The sequence below is a fragment of the Lithobates pipiens genome, unplaced genomic scaffold, assembly GCF_037356315.1.
Source record: "Lithobates pipiens isolate NorthernLeopardFrog02 unplaced genomic scaffold, aLitPip1_a1.2 Scaffold_23, whole genome shotgun sequence".
In the NCBI taxonomy this organism is placed as follows: domain Eukaryota; kingdom Metazoa; phylum Chordata; class Amphibia; order Anura; family Ranidae; genus Lithobates; species Lithobates pipiens.
Window position 1 is genome coordinate 58327019 of NW_027507785.1, and position 23229 is coordinate 58350247.

The following is a 23229-nucleotide window of genomic DNA, read 5'->3' on the forward strand; positions in this document are numbered from 1 at the left end:
CTTCCACTCCAGACCATTGTGAATATCTGCAGCCAGCTGCCCAAGACAAATATCGCCTCTCTCCTCATCGGTCTCATCGCTATCGCTGTCCTGTTCGCAGTGAAATTCCTGAATGAGAAATATATTTCGAAGATTCGATTTCCTATACCAATCGAGTTGATCACGGTGAGGCTTCCAGCAGAGAATTTTCATTCCAAACAAGTATGGTTTTACAATACATGGCACAGCAGTATGAATCCTAAACCTAAATGTTTTTAAAGGGAAACTCCACTACAAACTCTTTTTTGGAAAAGGAGAATCAGGAAGATGGTAGCGAATATTATTTCGCTATTGTCACACAACTGGGTGGGCTCTGGGCCAGTGGCGGCCCGTGCACTGTGGGCGCACGGGCGGCAGACGCATGTATTCCTATGGCGGGGGTGGGAGGGGATGGTATTTTTTGAAGCACCTGATTAGAGCCATATGCTTCAAAATAGGGTGGGCTTGAGGCGCAGAGAGTGCCTCCCCGCCAACCAGGAGGCAGAATGTTAGACTGCTTCCTGATGCTGCAAACCCTGTGAGTGGGGGGGGGGGGGGGGGTCGGTAGGCTCAGTGTCTGCATTTGATCATTTAATGGGCAAGTGGCTGCATTTGATGGGCACAGTTGGCTGCGTTTGGGCACAGTTGGCTGCCAATTGGAGCCTCAGGCTCTAATCCTGTCCATAAAAGAAAAAAAAAACCCTTTGAAATCCATACGTCCAGTGCCCTGCATGTAGACTAGGGGCCAGGCGCATGGATTAGGGGGCAGCGCCCCTGTGCCCTGTATGGTCGGGCTGCCACTGCTTCCTATCAGCATGCTTCTTGCCAGTACTTGAATGAATTGGATTCATGTGCTGCTACTTCCTCTCACTCCTCAGCCCTGCTGCATAGGAACTTGTCAGAAACCATGAAATCAGGCCGAGACAGAAATACAGTTAAATCATACTTGTTCAATTAATAAAAGTAAAAAGAACAAACTTAGTCAAAACATAGCCAAAGTTCAGTAACCGGAATGGATAGTCAGCCAAGCCAGAAGTCAGGGATCAATATAGGGGAACAGCAAGCAGGATCTGAAGCCAGAAGGGATGTTGGCAAAGCAAGATTTGAACAGGAACACAGGAGATAGTTTCTGTGATGTTGACCAAGGCGAAGGCAGAGCTCCTCTGGACTGGACGGCTTAAGTAGGCAGGACTGACGAGCAGGATATCATCAACAGCTGAGTAACTGTGGAGAGATAGAAGCTGGCAATTAGCTGACAGCTGAGCGGCCAGCTCAGAGAAGGAAGGGCTGAACTGTAAAAGGCTGATACACTGCTTGTCTTTGACACTGATGTTTAGGGATGGACTATTTTACATAGTTGCATTGATCCAGCTTGGACTGATGTAAGTATGTATATAACATACTCCTACCTCCTAGCTTTTTGAGATGGGAGCGAGGGACATCCACAAGCAAAAGTATGTAGGCATAGGACACACACCCCTGCCACACCCTCTTAGGCCTGATTCACACCTATGCATTTTCAGTGCTTTTTGCATTTTGCAGATTTGCCCTACAGAACGTGTTCCATAGGAAATCATGGTAAATGGACTGTGGTGCAAATCTGCAAAAAGCGCTTAAAATGCATAGGTGTGAATCAGGCCTTAAAGGAGCATTATACAAAAAAAGTATTCGTTAAACCCACAGGTGCTTTTCTACCACTACTATTCCTATATATTGGCTGTTGAAATTTACAAATGGAGAAATTAATAATTTGGATAAAAGGTTTAGCACTGGAAAACCCTTTTTTGAAAGATAAATAGTGAATTTTATATACAACTATATTGATCGGACCAAAATGAGGAGAAAAGAGGGACAGAGAGACTTTGTTCCAAATCAGGGACAGTCCCTCAAAATCAGGGACAGTTGAAAGCTATGGCTGAAGTGATCCTGAAGCTGTCCTGCTTGGTCTGGAGGAAGCTGTAGGAGGAGGCCCCCTGCTTGAGAGAGCCAAGAAGAAGGCCGGTCTGTAAGAAGGGCATGGTGACTCACTTGCAGGGCACACTTAAAGCGGGAGTTCTGCCGTTTTTTTGTTTTTAAAAGTCAGCAGCTACAAATACTGCAGCTGGTGACTTTTAAAATAAGGACACTTACCTGCACAGCGCGCCCGCGATTTCGGCATCCGAAGCCAATCTCTCGATCGGCTCTCAGGTGCTGCCTCCGCCATCTTCGGTATGGGAATCAAGAAGTGAAGCCTTTCGACTTCACTTCCTGGTTCCCTACTGCGCATGCCCGAGTCGCGCTGCGCAATAAGGAAGGTCCCTGCTGTGTCTGGGATCCGTGTGTTTCCCAGCAGACAGCGGGGCCCCGCAGGAAGTGGCGTAAATACCCACAGAATCTGCGGCTATCTGTGCCCGGAAGTGGGTGCAAATACCTGTATTATACAGGTATCTGCACCCCCCTCCCCCCTGAAAGGTGCCAATTATGGCACCGGAGGGGGGGAGGGTTCCAATGAGCGAAAGTTCCACTTTAGGGTGGAGCTCCACTTTAAGGTTCGGACACATTGAAGCTGGACATCCAGAGATTCTCTAAGTGCTCTACTACAGTATCTGGGACCCCTAACCCTCACCTCCTTAACTGTTCTGCAATAAAAAGACTAAAGTGACTGGCACTCAATATCCTTTCTTGGTCCCCCTCATTTTAGCCATGTACTAGGCCCTGGCCTGTAGAGGTGCTATCCTGCCTTTGGGCTGTCAGAAGGGTGCTACACATTTTACACAATCTGATACTGGAAGACCACGTTTGAGATCAGGGTGTTAGATTTCAGGTGATCTTGAAACCCATCTCTCAAGTTGGAGAGTCAAAATAATGCAGCAATTTAGAGTTTGGAGGAAAGGTTTGGCACAGGGAAACACTTTTTGAAAGATCAATAGTGCATTTTATATACAACTGCATAGATCAGACCAAAATGAGGGACAAATGAGGAGGACAGAGGGACTTTGTTTCAAATCAGGGACAGTCCCTCGAAATCAGTGACAGTTAGGAGCTATGCATACCTGTGGGATCCCTGTGGATCTTGGAAATTGCTGTAGTAGGCACCACTACTACAGTGACCACCGCTTTCTTCCAGTTGCCCTGCCGCTTAGTGAACAAGGGAGGTTGCTCAGTTGTCACGGGCTCAGATAGGCCACTTTGTATTTTCTAAAATGAATGTAAAACATTCTGTGATTGGACGAGGTGGAGATTTTGACATCACCACCTTGTCACTACTCCTCTAAAAAATTGATTTTGTTTTTGGGCCTCAATTAATATATTGCACATCTTGGATTATAAATGTATTCACCTGCAATGCAAAAGTCAGACGGCATCCAGTTAAAGCACGTCTCCGATGTTTGTGGTTTGGGTGTACCCAAATCATTGTATAAAGCAATGTTGTGTAGCAGCTGCACCTGACACCCCCTGTCTTCTCTGTGTTTAGCTAATTGTGGCCACTGGGATAGCGTATGGGGCCGATCTGAACAAAGCGTATGGTGTGGACATTGTTGGAGAAATCCCAACTGGGTAAGCTCTGAATAATGTATGAGACTAATTAGCTGCAGCAAGCAAATGTGTGTAATTAGACTTAAATTGGGAAATTCTCTTATGTGTGAATTAGCTGAGCCAGGAAATCCTCAAACAGTTGTCTGTGCCGGGTTTGCTTTAATATTTTGGAGGTCGTGGTGACCATGATGTCCTGTACCTGCTCTACACCTCTGATGGCTACAACATGCTGGAGAGAACTTGTGGACTCTCAATCGGTCCTAATTAACTAACGTGTGACTAAGGAGATACCAGAACCCTTCCAGAAAGGGACGTTGTCCTTTTTTCGTTTGCACTGGACTGTTCTTTGGTTCCAAAGAGTCAAGCAATAGAATGCTGCTCCAGGTCAGCCCGCCAGCACACTCCTTGACACTACCCTCTTTGTTAAGTGGTAGGCTCAGTTCACTCTACTGTAGCCATGTAGAATCAAGTGGCTTGGACAACCGCACTCCCAGGCAACCTCATCTTTTATTGAAAAGCATATAAAAGCAACTTGTGACAGTTACACAGACACTGGGGACTAAAGAGGTTGACGCGTTTCGTGCTCTTGCGAAATGTGTCAACCTCTCGAGCCCTCATGATGTCTTAGCCCTTGTACACACGGTCGGAGATTCCGACAACCAAATCCGTCGGATTTTGTCCGAAACTGTTGCATACACACGGTCGGACAAAGTTGTCGGAAAATCCGAAGTGATGACGTTATTTCGTTACGACGGGACTATGTTAATGCTAGTAGCCAATAGCTTTGGTGTAGGAATTTTATCTGAGCATGCGTGGCACTTTGTCCGATCGGAATTCTCTACACATGATCGGAGTATGTGCGATCGGAGCATTTTGTCGGAAAATTTTTCCAACAAGTTGGAAAACTTGGTCCGTCAGATACTCCGACGGAAACAGTCCGATGTAGACCACACACAGTCGGAATATCCATCAAAACGGTCCGATCGGACACATTCCGTCGGAATCTCCGACCGTGTGTACAAGGGCTAACTGTGACAAGTTGTTTTTATATGCGTTTTAATACAGATGAGGTTGCTTGGAGAGCGGTGGTCTGAACCACTTGATTCTACATGTTGTGTGGTTGGTTTGACATGGCTAAGTTGGGTTCCTTAACATGGACCTGGTGTCGGATATCTGTTAAGTGCCAAGTAATGGGTAATTGTGGCGCTTCCAGGTATTTTTACTTCTCAACGAGATCCCAGTACTCCCTCTGGCAATGCCTTCATCTACTTTCTGTCCATAAGGAGGCACCATCTTTGTTGAAGCATCATCCAAGTGTAACCATCTACTTCCTGGACTGAGATGCCAGCTCAAAGATGTCACAATTATGCAGTTCTTGGTTGTTTTCCCAAATGTTTGACACAGATAAGCCTCTGCTGTAGCTGCTGACCTTGAAACTTGCTCTGAATTTACAATTTTTTCAATCTGGTCATGGGCTAGGAGACAGAGGAAATGCTTCATCCTGCCTGCAGCTGACTGATGAGATAGCTTAGCTTAGACAAAGTAATTAGACTGGAGCTCAAGGCTGGCTGTTTTATAATACCAATTAGAGCTGTACTTCAGATTGACACTGTTGCTGTATATGTGAACATGTTAGGAATTTGTTAATCCAGACTTGTAAAGTTACTGACGGGTCCACATTAATGTTCTCTTGATTCAGTGATGTATATCACTATCCATCCGCTCCATGATGAAGCTCTCTGTGAGCTGGGGTACACCTGGGGATCTCTGGAGGAGTCAAAGAATGTATAGAGAAAAAGAGCACTACAGAAACTTTGTAAGATCGGAAAAGTTTTATTTTACACAATATGTGGTCACAAAGAGAAGCCAACACGCTTTGGGGGCTTAACTCTCCATTCATCAAGGCCAAGAAACAAGATAACCTAGAATAAAATAGAAATCTATTAAGAAAGGTTGTGGGGAAAAAAAATGAATGTGCTATTATATAAACATTGATTTCACCCTTCCTCACACTTTTTACCAAGAAGTAACCCTTGAAATAGTATTCAGTATACAGGTCTCAGGGAACAACTACTAAAAAGAATTGTACCAACAGATTATGGTGCCATAGCCAGGCCACTATGGTGGTCAAGGAAAATAGCGCTTCCATGCACTGGTTAACCACCAGTGCATGGAAGCAATGGAAAGAATGAGTGGTGTTCATGCTAGAACTTTATAGGTACCATCAGGCAGATCAGTCCATCAATGTTCACAGCCCAAGGAACTCATAACAACCTTTGGAGAAACCCTTGTTGAGGAAGACTGATCTATAGCATGTGATGGTAAATATGATAACCAAGGTATACATACTATAGAGCAGTTTGAGTAAAATAAATGTTAACACAGAATAATGTTAGTATAATTGTCACGTACCTGACGGTAGAGCCTGATATGCAGCGGGCGGCCTCTCTTACACCTCTGACTCGAGGCCCCCTGGTAGAGCAGACAGGGAGTGCAGAGTTGTATGAGTGCCTGATTGCTTGCAGACCGGGGAATCTGAAGCAGCTGTAGGAGGAGCGGTAGCTCAGCAGGATTTTCCAGACAGAAGAGGAATGGTACAGGCAGGCCGGGTTATACACTGGCGGACGCATCAGGAGCAGATGCGGAGGCTGAAGAATAGTCAGGATACAGGCCGGGTCAGTGATGGTCTGGTAGCAGAAGGAGCAGGCAGGTGCGGTGGTCAGACAAGCCGGGTCAGGTGCAGGCCTATAACTGGAATCGTCAGAGGCAAGCCGGGTTGGGTAACAGGAACAGGTAACAAGATGCAGGTAGCAGGAACACACGGGAACGCTGTAGAGCAGACAGCACTGAGTCTGTGCACTGGCAGTGTTTAAATAGGCTGTTGGGCACCAAAAGCTGTTACCAGGCACGTGCGCACATGTGCACGCAAAGATGCGCGCGGGCAGCAATCTGACAGGTTGTCTTGGATTCTCATGCGCATTTATGTGCGTGCACAGGCACGCGCAGATGCATTGGAGGTGTTCTCACAGGGGCTGAGGTCACGGGTCGTATTCTTCAGCCACCATCTTGGATACTGGCTTGCCCTTCCTGACAATTATCTTCACAAAGCCCTTGTACACACGGTCGGAGATTCCGTCGGAATGTGTCCGATCAGAGCGTTTTGTCGGATATTCGACTGTGTGTGGTCTGCATCGGACTGTTTCCGTCGGAATATCCGTCGGACCAACTTTTCCAACTTGCCGGAAATATTTTCTGACAAAATGCTCCGATCGGACATACTCTGATCATGTGTAGAGAATTCCGATCAGACAAAGTGCCACGCATGCTCAGATCAAATTCCTACACCAAAGCTATTGGCTACTAGCGTGAACATAGTCCCGTCGTAACGAAATAACGTCATCACGTCAGATTTTCCGACAACTTTGTCCGACTGTGTGTATACAACAGTTTCGGACAAAATCCGACGGATTTGGTTGTCAGAATCTCCGACCCTGTGTACAAGGGAAAAGAGCGATAGGGTAATGATGATGAAAATGTTAAAAATACTTTTCCAAAGTTATCTTGTTTATTAGCTGTGACAGAACTGTCCAGCACCCGGCTTGGGTGCTTCCGTCAGTATACAGCCGCCTCCAGTCTGGACCCAGGAACCAGGTATTATAGCTGAATATTGCACCCAGGATACTAGACGACACTAGTTTAGGTGAAAACTGGAACTGTCTTTTCTATAAATTCACACAAGATCAGGTAGGGCCTAATCACATTACCCTGACAATACAAACTGTAAACAGGAATATAATTAACATAGCTAAGGAACAGCCAACATAAGCATAAGGCTAATCCACAGCTAGCAACTATAGGGGCAGTGATCTAATTAACATGAACTAATTAACAACTAGTCACTTAAACACAGTAAAGTGGACACAATATTGAGCACATCTCCAAGAGATAAGCAGACAGACAGAAACAATAGGCGACTCAATAATCAATGGGAATTCAATGGGAATTCACACCTAGGCAATGCTTTGATTAATCAGTGATCCCAGATTGTCCAGCACCAGTCTGAGACAAAACCTGTACAATGTTCCAGCAGTCTGACAAACTGGATTTAATTTCTCTTCATAGATTTCTTGAGAGATGTTGTTGATAAATATTTCTGTCCCAAGCCTCTCTAACCTGGTCTGCAGGAGGGCCACCATATGTTTTCTCTGACCTGTAACCTAATTAATATTACACCTTTCCAAGCACTCCAGAAGGGAAGCATTATTGTCCTTACTCAGAGAATAAATCCAAGCTTTGGTCTCAGCGTTCATCACATTGTTGTCCAGCATTAGAGAACGATCTGCTCCATGGGCCATAATCAGTGGGTAGGAGGCTTGCCCCTAGTCCTCTCCAAAAGCCTCTTTTCCATTTGGATTTGTCACATTAGCCTTGATGGAGGAGTGTTGAACTCCCGAAATGCGTTGGTTTCTGTTTGTGATCACCTTGTTGCAAAGTAAAGATTTGCTGGACAGCTATGGGCGCGCTTCGGTGTTAAGACCCTGGGGGATGTCATGTCCTTGGGTGAGTTGTTATCGTTCCATCAGCTGACCCTCTCCCATGCGCTTCCTGGTTGGATGTATTTTAGGTATGCCCAATTGCGTCATGCAGCCAGGGCTCAATTTCCTGAGCCCCCGGTTGTGCAATGTAGTCCGTTGGAGGAGCTGTTTACAGGGGATGGCCCACGCAAACCTTTGTCCGAGTTGTACCACACCATTCTCCCAGTTGATTCCTCTAAGTTGAATTTGCTCTGGAAAAGGTGGAAGGCAAATATTCCCACACTGGGGAGGGAAGATTGGGAGGATTGTTTGGAGCAGGGTCCCAGGTTGGTTGTCTCGGCGGGGGATAAACTCATTCAAACAAAATTTCTTCACAGAGTGTATCATACCCCCGTGCGTTTGGCCAGGATCTTCCCTGCTAGGGATCCACACTGCCCCCGTTGTAGGTCAGAATTAGGGACATACCTTCATATGTTCTGGGACTGCCGTAAGCTAGATAGATTTTGGTTGGGGATCTTTTGACCACTTAAATATCCGGCTCAACCTGGATGTCCCCAGGACCCCTGCATTGGCATTGTTGGGAATTCATGAGGATGAACAAAGGCCACATCATACTAGGCTACTAATCTCATATCTTCTTTTTTATGCTAAAAAAGAGATCTTATGTAAATGGATCTCCTCTACTCCGCCTAGTGTTGCCTCTTGGGGAAAAAAGTGTGAATAATGTTTTGCCGTTGTATAAGTTAACATACCTCAATCGAGGTTGCCCATGGAAATTTGATAAGGTTTGGCTCCCGTGGACGTCTAGTTAGTCGGGTTGTCGCAATCCCTAAACTCAAACGTGTTCGATACCTGTCAATGTGTACTGTACCGTAATATGCTCCGATCTTGATGTACGTAGAATAACTGTATTCTGAATTGTTCTCTTGTCTATAATTGTTTGACAATAAAGCACTCCTGTTCTTTAAAAAGATTTGCTGGACATTTTCTATGGCGTTCTCGTTCTTGCTACATTCCATGTAAACTAGATGATGAATCTGATACTTCTCCTTTTTTGCTGCAGGCTGAAGGCTCCACTTGTGCCAAACGTTTCCCTCTTTTCCAGAGTGGTTGGCAATGCCTTTGCCATAGCGGTGGTGGTCTACGCCTTTACCATCTCTCTAGTGAAGATGTTTGCAGGGAAACACGGTTACAAGATAGACAGTAACCAGGTAAAATCTCCTATAGTACTTGTAGGCTGTTGGGATAAATGACAGAGAAATGGAAGTTCTCTTGTTCTCTTGTAGGAATTCATCGCTCTTGGCCTCAGTAACTCTGTGGGAAGTTTCTTCCAGTGTTTCACGATTGGGATGGCCATGTCGAGGAGTCTGGTACAGGAGAGCACAGGAGGGAACAGCCAGGTACAGCCATCTGTCTTACTGAGATAAGAGCATCTTCTACTAAGCCTAGGCATGCATCGACCTACCATGTGCCAGGACCGGGTTCTTTTAGCACCCAAGGCAAAAAAAGGCCGGAGTGACCGATTTCCCCCTGACCCCCCCTCCGTGCAATGATCTGTGAACTACTTCAACAACATAAGTTGGTCCTACCTATTTTTCACCCCCTCCTGCTGAAGCGCCCAGCCGCCTCTTCTACCTACCCTTCAGCCCAGCCCTGGACTTACCATCCTCTCAGGGGATCATTTTGCTCATTGTAGCCTGTGATGGCAGTCCTATGTCACTATCATACATTTAGGTCTGCATCCAACCCCCTCTGCTGCATCATTCCTAATGGACAGCCCGATTTTAGCGCAGTAGTCCAGTGCATTATGGGAACTTTTGTTTTCCCTGATTAAAATATATTTTAGCCCCAAAACAAAAATTGTAAAATACTGAAACTTGCCAGTCCTTATATGTGGTGGCTGCATTTATTCATTCTTCAGGCTTTATTTTGCCCCCATTTACTGTTCAATATTATATTTCTTGGATCGAATAGGGGAAAAATAAGAGTAGGAGGAGCAGTGAAAACATAGGAACATAAATGTTTTGTATGGAGAATACATACCCAGCTTCCCTTTAGACATGCATGTTCCTCTTTACTGGCCACTGGGTGTTGCAGACATTAGCTGTGCAATCTGTTCCAAAAGCAGGTCTGTGTGTAATGATCAACAGATTAAATCTGCACCAACCAGTGGTCAACATGCAGATCTAAAGGGGTGATGGGGATGTGTTTTTTCATTTAACCTCTAGACTCAGAGAGTCACTTGCGGTTGATAATCTCTGTCTCACTTTGGGACAGTAAGCTGTGGAGGTGCATGGACTACATCACATTACTGCATGATAAGAGGCAAAAAAAGGTATCTGAGCTTGGTGAAACTTTTTTTTTTAATTAATTTTTTTTAAGGAAAGCGTCTTATTTAAAGCTGAATTCCATGATTGCCATTTTTTACATAGACCACCCTATACCAGTGAAAGTATATATGTGTATATGCCACACCCATGGGACCCCTGTGGAAGCTGAAAATCGCAGTAATGGGCATTGCTAATACAAAGATCGGCAACAGTGTCCAGGTCCTGTGCCAAGCGGCTGCCCTGTGACTTAGTGAACACAGGAGTTTGTGCGATTGACATGGACGCCATTCAGGGAACACTTTTTCCCAATGACTGCAAAGCCTTCTCTGTGTAAACGAGGAGGAGAAGGGCCACTCATAACCACAGTGAGTGAACTGCTGTGATCGAACAATTGGCATCTGAAGCATTTGTTGGATTATTTCATATCAGGCTGGGTGCTGGTTCAAGCAAATTGATCGACTTACCCCCTTTTGTCCTTGTTCCTGAAACTTGCCTGTCTTTTCTTCAGGTCGCGGGAGCCGTGTCATGTTTGGTTATCCTCATCATCATGCTGAAGGCTGGTGAGCTGTTTAAAACTTTGCCAAAAGTGAGTTCATTTACAGCACGGCAAGTTTATTGGAAATTTGTCTTCTATAAGCAAGAAAAAAACCTAGTGCTCAAGGCATGGTATACCCCTTGTGGACTTTTATTAGACAGACCAGGTAAATAAGTAAAAATAGTAAATTTTATTACATATAAACCTCAATAAGAAATTGGAACAATATTATGACATCACATAAAATCAAGATGCATAATACAAAAATTAACACACTGTATATTGAACAAACTGCCTATGAGGAACAGATGGGCTAGCAGTGTGGCATACTGGCATGGACACCTTACATGTTTCAGACAAAAATAGACTTTCTTTAGAGGATTTGTGTCATATGGGTAACAGAAGTTCTATAATGTAGATGCATGATATGTATTATTGGTACAATGTACAGAAAAACAAATACAATACAAATATATATAGATATAGATATATATTATTATTATTATTAATATATATATATATATATATATATATATATATATATATATATATATATATATATATATATATATATATATATATATATATTTTTTTTTTTTTTTATTACATACATAAATCTCCTCATATTATAAAATCAAATTGAGATTGTACATCTGTACTTACAAAACTGCATATACCAATGCCGCATGTGACCAGAAAATGTAAAGGTTTTTGGTCCCACATATCGGAAAGTGCAAAACCGATGGACTCCCAGGTGAAAATAGGGACAGCATGGAGGAGTGGCAGCAAGTGCTTCAACTGCAAGGACCCCCTAGCATAGCCTAGCATAGGAGCAACTTCTCCTGACAATATTTGACCAGCAGTCAGAAAGTGAAGAGTCCTTGTGGAGACTAAGGAGTATTTAAACGCTCATCTGTATGGATAAGCAAAGGGTATGTATTAGGATTTATATGAGATTCAGCTTTCAGAAAAGAAGGGATATATATATATATATATATATATATATATATATATATATATATAAACAGTAATGGTTGTATATGAAGCTTACTCTGTATGGGCATAAAAATGCCCAACCCTAACATACACACAATCCATCACAAAGATAAGAATAAAAATGTTTTTTCAAAAAGTGGCTTGAATTCCTACATACCTCCTAAATCCAATTCAACAGGTCCAGTACATCCACCTTGCACCTCCACGGCATCTTTTTTTTTTTATTTTTTTATTATTCTTTATTTAAGTTTTTCATTTAAGTTGCGTACAAAACATAATCAAGTATTATAAAAGAAAACCATAGGACCAAAATACATTCATGCCCTTCAATTTTTCACATTATCCTGGTTTTCTTTCTTTCCTTCTCGAGTTCTTCTAAAATATCTCCCTCCCACCCCTCTCCCCAACCCTACCGACCCATTACCTCGTTAAAAATCATAGATTGTCTAAAGATTTTCCAGTATTTCCATTTCACATGGAATCTCTTTCTTTCTCTTTCTTCCTCCATTCCCAGCCCTTCAATACTATACATTTCCTCAACTTTTCCTAGCCATTCCTTTACTTTGGGTGCTTCTATTTCTTTCCATTTTTTCGGAATCAGGCTTTTTGCCACGTTTATTAATGAGCTTGTGAGGGAATTCCTATACTCCTTAATTGGGGTATCTACTGCATGGAATAGGCATAACCATGGGTTCTCAGGTAACTGTATTTTAGCTATTACTTCTATATATCTTATTATTTCTCTCCAATATTCTTTAATCTTGGGACAATCCCACCATATATGGGCCAAACTTCCCGTTTGTCCACAATTCCTCCAACATTTCCCAGATTGTCCCTCCTGGTACTTTGCCATTATATCTGGGGTCCTATACCATCTTACTAAAATTTTATAATTTGTTTCTATCATCTTACTATTTTCTGTGGATCTGTGCACCATCTTCAATATTTTTTCTATATTTTGGTTTTCACCCCGTGCTCCTATCTCTTCTTCCCATTTTTTAATGAAAGTTGGTACCTCCGCTTCACATTCCCGTCTCAAGACCTTATAAAACTGGGCAATACCTGCCCTTGGGGATTTCCCCTCACATATCCGCTCCAAGGCAGTCAAATTTTCTCCATCTCTAAGCGGTTGTGGTAGTCTTGAGACGAAATGTCTAAGCTGCAGGTATCGCCACTCATTCAAATCCATCCAATCATTTTCTTTCTGTAATATTGCTAGTGTTTTCAATTTCCCCTCTTTAATTATGTGTCGTAATTGCATATTATCTTGTTTTATCCATTTCCCTCCTATTGTACTTTTACCAGGTGCAAAAAAATCATTATCTTTTAAATAAATTAAAGGGGAATTATATTTCCACTTGTTATGTTTGTGTATTCCCTCCCATACTCTAAACACATTTTTTGTGACCAAAGGTGTTGTCTTCCCTAGTGATCTATATTTTAAAGGAGTCCAGATTTCTCTACCTAAATTTGTGCCTGATAAACTGTGTTCTATTTTTCCCCATCTTTTTTTACTTTCTAATTTTGCCCATTCCACCACCCGTGTTAACACTGCTGCTTCGTAATATTTTCTAAAGTCTGGGACATTCAGACCCCCCTCGTCTTTTCCCTTTTGCAAAGTCTTCAGTGGGATTCTAGGTTTCTTGTTGTTCCAGATAAATTTAGAAATTAAAGAATTTATCATTTTAAAATATAGGGGGGGATATATATTGGTAATAGCTGAAATTTATAAAGGATTTTAGGTTGAATAATCATTTTTAAGGCATTAATTCTTCCTAACCATGACAGGGGCTTTGTTCTCATTCTCCTTATTTCTTCTCTCAATTCTTCTAGAAGGGGAATATAGTTTATTAGGTAAATTTTTTCTATTGATGCAGTCAGTTTAATCCCTAAATATTTAATTTCTTTTTGCCATAGAAATGGGAATTCTCTCTTAATGTCAAGTTCTTCTCTCGGATTTATATTTACGTTTAAGATTTCTGACTTGCTTGGGTTGATTTTAAAGTTAGATAATTCTCCGTATTCCTGTAAAGCCTTTAACAAGTTTGGCATGGAGATTCGTGGGCTGGATACATAAAACAGAATATCATCCGCGAATGCGGCTGTCTTATGTATTTCCCCCTCTATCTCAACCCCCTTTATATCTGGGTTTCTCCTTATCGTCTCCAGGAGTGGCTCCAATGCCAGAACGAACAATAGGGGGGACAGCGGACACCCCTGTCTAGTCCCATTGTTCATTCTGAAGGCTGTTGATAGTACCCCATTAACTCTTACCACTGCCTTGGGGCTGTTATATAGTGCCTTTATCCACTTCAAAATTTTGGGACCAAACCCCATTCCCCTTAGGGTACCCATCATGAATCCCCAGTCTACTCGGTCAAAAGCTTTCTCAGCATCTATTGATAGGAGTAGACTGGGGATTCTACTCTCCTTCATCCTCTGAAGCAGTAATAATGACCTTACTCCATTATCTTTTCCTTCTCGCCCCTCAATGAATCCCACCTGATCTTCATGGACTAAGCTAGGCATTAACTTCTTTATTCTAGCGGCCAATATTTTTGCGAACAATTTAATGTCCGTATTGAGTAGTGAGATCGGTCTATAGTTTGAGCATATTGTATTCTCTTTTCCCTCTTTCAATATCGTGGAGATTGTCGCAGTGGAGGCCTCCTCGCTCAGTCCATATTTTGTACCTAGTCCATTATAATATGCACATAAAATTGGGGCTAGTATGTCTCCAAACTTTTTTAGATATTCTATTGTATAGCCATCAGGCCCTGGACTCTTTCCTCCTTTGGTCTCTTTTATTGCCTGTATTACTTCTTGAACTGAGATTGGATTCTCCAATTCCTGCGCCAATTCCCCCGGTATTTTAGGGATATTTGCTTGGAATATATAGTCTTTGATTTTTTCCCCTTCTCTTCATCTCTTGCTTTTCTGTCTCTTTTTTTCTCACGGAATATAACTGCCCATAATATTCTCTAAAAACTTCTGCTATTTCCTTAGTTTTATAGACCGACTCTCCCTCTTTATTTAATATTTTCTCTATATAATTCTTCGATCTTTTTTTCCTCAATATCTTTGCTAAGATCTTGCTATTTTTAATGCCGCTATAATATCTCTCTTTATTAATCCTATTATATATCGTCCTCATTTCCTGTTCCATTAATTCCCCGAGTTCCTCTCTTTTCATAGCCAGTTTATGTAATAGGTCCACTACCTGTCCACTTTCCCTGCCATTTGCCTTTTTATGTTCTTGCTCTAATCCATGGATTTCCTCCCTCAACTCTCTACTCTTTTTAATACCTTCTCTCTTCCTATTTGTACCTAGTGAAATATATATCCCTCTTATATAAGCTTTATGTGTCTCCCAAATAATATTTTCCATATTCTCTTCATTTAAATTAGTGGTAAAAAAAAACTCCAATTCCTTTCTAATTATTTCCTCTCCCTTCTCGTCCAACAGTTCCCTATTCAATTTCCAGGAAAAAGGAGATTTCTGAAATCCTGGGATTTTGATCTTCAGGCATATTGGAGAATGATCAGACAATGTTCTAATTCCTATATCTGTGGATATCACCTCGTCCAGAACCCTATGTTCCACTAACCAGTAGTCGATCCTTGTGTACGTCCCGTGTACTGGGGAATAGAACGAGTAGTCTCGTATCCTTGGGTGCATAGTTCTCCACACATCCATAAGCTGGTACTGATATAGCCTGTGTTTTATTATTCTCCTCTGCTCCTTCCCAATCCCCTGCACACGGGACGAACTATCCATTTGCGGATTCATACAAAAGTTCATATCTCCAGCTATAATTACTCTTCCTCTTTTAAAATCCCATAATTTCTCCAATATTCCTTTCAGAAAAACCGTTGGACTTCTATTTGGGCAGTATATGTTAGCGAGGGTATAGTCTACTCCCCATAGTTTCCCCTTCAGAAAGAGGAATCTACCCTCCGGGTCGACTAATCTTTCTTCTATTTTATAGTATACCTCCCGTCCTATACCGATAGCTACCCCTTTTGAGTTCCTTGAGTAAGAATCTCCATAAAACCACACCGGGAACCTAGGGGAGTATATTCTAATCTTGCTTTCGTATGATAGATGGGTTTCCTGTAAGAACACTATACCCGCTTCATATTGTTCTATTTCTTTCAGAATTTTAAACCGCTTTGCTGATTCATTTAGCCCCCTAACGTTATATGACAAACAATTAACTATAGACATAGATTTTAGTCAGGCTGGTTTCTCCTCTTTTCTCACTTAACGAGGTTCTCTGCTGTCGGGTCTTCTTTCTCCCCCCACCCCTCCCACCCCCCCTCCCAACCTCCTCCCAACCCTCCCCCCAACCCTCCCAGACCCCTCTTTGGTCCTTGTACCTATATCCAGAATATATCCCCATCCTGCAATATGTACCTCACCCCTTGGGGTGAAGCTCCAAGCCCGGCATTCCGTGTCCCTCCACTCCCCCCCGGCCTTGAAGGCCCGGTAGACATAGGGGGGGAGAGGAGGGAGCAGAAAGTCCAGGGAGGCTCTTCCCGTTTCCACCCATACCCACATTAACTTTTATTTACTTTACCTCTCCCATCTCGTTTCTTTTGTAATAAATTGCACCAGCCCCCCCTCCCCCCCCTCTCCCCCTACCCCCCCCCCCCTACATTAAGCTCTCTGCCCTATTCCCTCTTCAATTAGTCTTTCTTCTCTTTCCGATCGCTTAGGTATACTAATGGTTGGAATCTGTAACTCTGTACAAAAGTCCTGTACTTCTTCCGGAAATTTCAATCTAACCGTCTTTCCGTCCCTATGTACTATCAATGCTGCAGGAAACCCCCAACTATATTTAATATTAGCTTGTCTTAAATGTTCTAGTAATGGTTTTAATTGTCTTCTTCTGGATAATGTTTCACTTGACAAGTCCGCAAATACTTGCAAAGTTGTTTGCTCGTATTGCAACGGGTGTCTCTCTCTGAGGTTCCTCCATATTTTCTCCTTATCTGTATACCGATGGAATTTAACAATGACATCTCGTGGGGTCTCCTCCTTCATTCCTAGAGGCTTTCTAATTCTATGTACTCTATCGATCTTTAACTCCTCGTCCTCTTCTCGTCCTAGTAGGGGGTTAAATATTTTCCTTATTTTTTCTTCCAGTTTCTCTCCATTTTGCTCTGGGAGGGCTCTTATCCTTAGATTTTGGCGTCTATTTTGATTTTCCTGTGCTTCCATTTTATAGAAGGTATTTCTTTGGTTTATTTGCAGTGCTTTCACTTGCGATTTTAATTCTGCGATTTCTTGTGTTTGTTTCTCAGTTCTCTCCTCAGCCTCTTCTACTCTCCGCAGCAAATGGCCCAGATCCATCCGGACATTTGTAATCTCACTCTTAATTAAACTTTCCATCCTTTCAAACATTACCATCATCTCGATCTTCGTGGGCATTTGAGCTATACTTCGCTGTTCTTCCCCGTCCCCCTCGTAAGTTTCCATCTCTCTCTCTGTTTGTGTTTCTTCTCTTGTTTTATCTCCTTGGGCTCCTTTTAACTTAGCCATTTCTTTTTTTGCGTTTTTGGTTGGCAAGGATGTTTTTTTTTCTACATCTGGGCTTTTTTGGTTACCCTCTTTAGTTGTCAAGTATTTTTGTATTGAACTAGCTGTTACACTAGTATTTAAACTCTCCCTCGGGGTTTTAGGTTCTGTTGTTTTATGTGATCTTCCCCTCATCATGTATCTTGTTCACTTATCTTGTTTGACAAAATAGTTGTCCTGTATAGAGGGGAGTACCTCTCGGTTCCAATCTTTGCTTTTATTGATTTGAATGGAGGGGCAAGGGGAGAGAAGAATATCCTGCCGTTTCACCTCTCAGGCACCCTAGTTTAGATGGAATACTTCTCTTCACTTTTGCTTTAAGAATTGAAAATTCTGCGACTTGATGGATTTTTTTTTTTTTTTTTTTTACTTTTTTTTTTTTATTAGGGCACCTGTAAAGATCCTGTAAAGGAACAATAAAAAAACAAAATGTACCCTTCGTCCCTTTTTTCCGATCTCTATATAGCGTAAGAGGGGCGGGAGGACACGTAGAGAGAGAGGAAAAAAAAAAAAAAAAAAAGGGGAATGTCCTTATACTTTTGCAGCTCTATTTCTGCTTGATCCAATTGTCTAATCAGCTGCTATCCACCACATAATGGAAAGTTACTCTCCAGAAAATATCGCTCCAAGCTTATCGCATAGTTAAATCGCAGAGTTCATCATTTAATTTGCAGCTTAGTTCATAACATAGTTCATAACCTTTTCAGTCAGTACTAAGCTGTATCAATACTTAGTCCTTAAGTGAGCTTAAAACTCAGTACTAGTTTCAACTATCAGTTTAGTAGTTTCCAGTACTTCCAGCATTTAATCAATTGAGCCACTCCTGGATTCATAGTTTTCAGACAAAATCATTGCTCCATCAAGACCTCTCTTATGTCTCCAGTCACTTAACCCTTTCAGGCCCCCTAGTTTAGATGGAATTGAAAATTCTGCAACTTGGTGGATTTTTTTTTTTTTGTATTTTATTTTGCTGGGGCACCTATGAAAATCCTATAAAGAACCTATGAAAAACGTACCATTCATCCCTCTTTCCCGGTCTCTGTATAACGTAAGAGAGGCGGGAAGATACGAAGGAAAAAAAAGAAAAAAAAAAAGGAATGTCCTTATGCTTTTGCAGCTCTATATTAGCTTAACCCAATTATCTAATCAGCTGCTATCCACCACAGGAAGGAAAGTTACTCTCCAGTAGATATCGCTCCGAACTTATCGCATAGTTAAATCGCAGAGTTCATCACTTAATTTGCAGCTTAGTTCCTAGCATAGTTCATAACCTTTTCAGTCAGTACTAAGCTGTATCAATACTTAGTCCTTAAGTGAGCTTAAAACTCAGTACTAGTTTCAACTATCAGTTTAGCAGTTTCCAGTAATTCCAGCATTTAATCAATTGAGCCACTCCTAGGGTTATTAGGCAATCATTGACATTTAAACAAGTCCTCTCATTGGTACGTTCTTACAAACATTTCAATTCCGTAGCTCTCATAGATTCATAGGTTTCAAAAAGAATCATTGCTCCATCAAGACCTCTCTTATGTCTCCAGTCAGTTAAATTTTAGCCAGTCCCAGCTGCTGCATCTCTCCCTCGGTTAGTCATCAAATCTCTTTAGCTTCCACAGCAAACACAGTTCAAACACAGTTCACGATGCAACAGCGCTGGATAACCTAGGGGCTCTGGAGGGTAGTATGCAGAGCATAATATACAGAGGACACAAAGGCAGAGATAAGAGGGGGGGCGTATAGAGGAGACAGAGGGGAGGCCAGCAACCAACAGTCACTCGTGGGGTCTCAGGATCAGGTGTTTTCTCTTGCAGCCATTTTTTTGATTGAACCAGGGATATCTCTCACTTACCCCTGTTCAGTTTCCTGCATCCTTTACTGCTGTCCACCCCGATCTATCAGTCGCTCCTCCTTGGTCTCCTGATCCAATATCATGGGGAATAGGCATCTGCGGGGGTCACCATGTGCTGTCCTCTAACACGGTGTTCTATCCCACTTCACCAGCATCTGCATCAGACTTGCTGCCATGGATCTCCTGCCTCCCCTTCCGTCCTCACAGACACCGCCTCGGGCTCCTCCCCCAGCTTTCCCACATCACATCCTCCCCCAGCTCTAACACTCGGGTCACCATTGCACCTCCACGGCATCTAAAATGACTGGCTAGGGTGCTGGTAGATATACAGGTGTCAGGGAGTAATTGGCCCAATTGCATTACTGTGCAATTGGGAACAGCTGGTCAATGTAGTGAGGATGTCGGCGCCAATGTTTGGCACATGGCATTCATCACTGTGTCCCTCGGCGCGACAAGGTGGAGTGGTGTATCGTGCCACCGACGCGCAGGCAGTCTTCTGTCTGCACTTTAGATGGAGCGCAAGCTGGAAAAAATGTCCAGGGCGGCCCCCCCAACGAAATTGGAAAGTCCACAGAGGACCCACCCGTGCTGGGCAGCAATGCAACAGCCGCCAACAACTTCCTGCAGTTCCCTGATGGGACTGAGATTGCCACTCCTGGTGTGCGAGTACCCATAATCTCTGCGCAGTTGATGCTGTTAAATAAATAGCTGAGAAATGATACCTAGTGTTAATACCAGGAAATAAAAGAAAATAAGAGACATTGAAGATAAGAGGCTTAGTGTTAATAAGGCAGTACATAATTAGCAATCTAGTGTGTAGTACCTGGAAATTATCCTCCACCAATTTTAAACATTAAATTGTTATAATGGGGAAATAAGTACAATTTGAAAGGGAATTACACCTACAAACCCCCCCAAAAAAAGAAAAGGAGATTATTCCTGTAAATCCAGTTCACATACACCTGACTGCAATCCTAAAAGATTATGCTGAAAATTGAAAGAATTGTCTTCTATAAGTGACATAACAGCAGGAAGTACCCAAGGTGAACCCCGTACAATGACAATGATTGTTCTGTCTTTGTACACTGAAAGAACATTTTGCCCTAAAATTATTTTGTAACCAAAGTGACAGTTATAATAACACCAATAAAATAATTAACACTCAAACAAACTTTCAGTTTAAACCATTTAAATGCGTTCCAGGTGTGTAAAACAAAAGGTGTACAAAGTCTTCAAAGTCTGTTCCTTCCCAGCATACTGCAGAGAAGGATTCTTACTCTCTGTGGGGGAGGGGGAAGGGGAGAGAGTAGTGGTGTCTTGTCAAATAGGGTCCTCCATCAGATGCTGTCCCCTGCGTACTGCGCATGCGCAGTACACAGGAACACAGATTCCGAAAATTGCCGAGGATGAACGGCGCCTGCGCCGTGAGTCCAGGTTCTATCCCCACTATCCAAGTGGACATAGAGTTAGAATAAAAAAGAGCCGAGCGCAGCGAGGCCGAGCCCGAAGCGTGGCGAGCGAAGCTTGCCCGCGAGGGGCCCTCTAAAATTCACAACCCTATGTCCGCTTGGATGGTGGGGCTACCACCTCCACTCACGGCGCAGGCGCCGTTCAGCTTCGGAGATTTTCCGAAGCTTCGTCTGCTCCGTACTGCGCATGCTCAGTACGGAGCGGACACATATTGATGGCCGGACTCTATTAGGCAGAACAGTGGTCTCTCTATGCAGAGGTTTGGAACACTCTTGACTTAGACCTAAAGCTTTGCAATCAGCAAAGTCCATGCCCCTGCGGATTGGAGAGCTCTGACTCAACAAGGGGGCATGTTGGACCTTGGCTTCCACAATCCAGTTAAACTAAAAATGAAGCCTGGAAATGCTATTCACGGTTACAAATTATTATTTTTTTTCAAGTATTGCTGTTGTGCATCACTGGTGGTACAGGACCAAGTTTTAGGAAGTTTGCTCCCAGTGACCCTGTGAGATGCTGTCTGAATTCTAGCTGAAGTGAACTACAAAGAACTGTAAATTTAACAATAGTGTATCAGGAAACCAATTCCTATCCATCATCAAATTCAAACTTCATGCACAAGACTCCTGACAATGGACAATCTTTCTGTTGACCTGAATGTTGGTCTACTCACTTATTGACTACCTTGAAAATTGCCTCTGGCTAAGCAGTGGCTCCCACACATTTATCTAGTTCAAACATTCTAAATGTAATGCACCCCCCAAGGAGCTGCAGGCTTTGATGGTCCCGTTTCCCCAATTGAGTGCACACACAGCCAGGAACACAGTATTTTCTTCACTCACACTGGCTCAAATAAACAGTCTAGGGGTGTCTCTTGTATTTTTATTGCTGAGCTGAACTTGAATGGGTATGGGGGAACACATGGGATCCCCAAAAGAACCGAAACAGCCGAGGACACTTGCCTCCTCTCTGTTCTGACAGAGTCCTTCCACAAAGTTCACTACTTGCTGAGAGAATGCTTAGAACTTTCTTCTTTGAAGAACTGAACACCGCACAAAGCCCCTGGGGCACAGGGATTATGTTAGTACCCACAATGCCACAGGATCATCAGTTTCCTCCCCCTGATATCTACCAGGCACTCTACAGACTCACTACCCCACAGAACCACTGGACATTCTTCTCTCCAGCCTTCACCTCGTATCCTCCAGTGAGCTTCTCCAGACTGTAAAGGAGAAATGTAAAAATGGCAATATAAAAAAAAAAAAAAAACGTCAAAGTCTCTTTATCATACTGCAGCAGTGCTTCCCATATACTGTCCAATATAAATTGTCAGTAGATAATAAAAGATATGAACTGATAGAATAGATGCGTTGTATCGCTGTGATGAAAAGCTTCCACCAAGGATCACCCTGTGCGATGAAATCTCCCCTATGGGGATGCACTCGCCAAAACGCCAAGCAATTTGCACCTTTAAAGATATTCGACCTTTCACCTGCTCTTTTATCACCATCCACTAGATGTCGGTCTACAGTTTCAATAGGGCTCCAGGTTCATGTCAAAAGAATGCAATATCCACATAGTGTAAACCCGTAAACAAATTTATTGGTTTCACAAAAAGCCCCCCTTACAAGAAAACTGCGTACCAGAATCAATATAAAATGAAGCATTGAAAATTAAAGTGCACTGTGCCTGTATCCGGAGTGATCCTGTTGCCGGAAAAAAGAGCTCGCAACATCCGCTGAGTACAGCGGATGTGTGTCTGTTTCTTTTCATGCCATCCGGATCTCACTGTTGGAACGCACACGTCACTTTCGGTAAGACACATTTCCGACTTTGTCTCGGGGTCGTGGCTTACCTACCGGAAGACGGCCTTTTATGTTAATCTTATGGTCGAGCGACCAATGTAGATCGCTCTACCATTTGATGGATCCACAGGCGGACCAATGAACAGCCATCTAGCCCCCTGTGGACAACATCCACGATGATTCTCGGCCGATAATCAACTTCTTATACAATATACATATACAGTAGAAAGATGTAACACTTCGATTTCTCATTTCTATAAATATGTTGATACTAAAACCATTATTAAAACCATTGCAATTACGGACGTAAGATTAAAAATTATTTTTCTTTTTCTAGGAGATGACCAACATAGCGAAATGTGCTTATATTAAAAAAAATATTATTTAATGAAGAAAAAAATTTAAGAAAAAAGTTAAGAACAAATCAGGAAAAAATTGAAAAAAGTTTTTTTCAAGTAAAAAATTCCTCCGAGGTAAAAAATAGGGGGATAAAAAATAGGGGGATAAAAAATAGGGATAAAAAAAGCTTAGACTATAGCTGGGACCTCTGACCTTCAAGTAGAGTCTCCAGTAGACTGCCCAGAGCTCCTCAGACAGGGG

The 23229-nt window shown here is 42.7% G+C and overlaps 1 protein-coding gene across 2 annotated transcripts in view; it reads left to right on the forward strand.

Moving 5' to 3' along the window:
* The window catches only part of LOC143927560 (solute carrier family 26 member 6-like), an 82834-nt gene that overhangs the window by 28241 nt on the left and 31364 nt on the right, over nt 1-23229 (forward strand). For both annotated transcript variants that reach the window (XM_077451693.1, XM_077451694.1), the window contains exons 7-11: nt 13-165; nt 3473-3555; nt 9133-9280; nt 9356-9469; nt 10908-10985. In XM_077451693.1, the coding sequence (XP_077307819.1) occupies nt 13-165; nt 3473-3555; nt 9133-9280; nt 9356-9469; nt 10908-10985 (576 nt within the window). The remainder of the gene's footprint in view (nt 1-12; nt 166-3472; nt 3556-9132; nt 9281-9355; nt 9470-10907; nt 10986-23229) is intronic.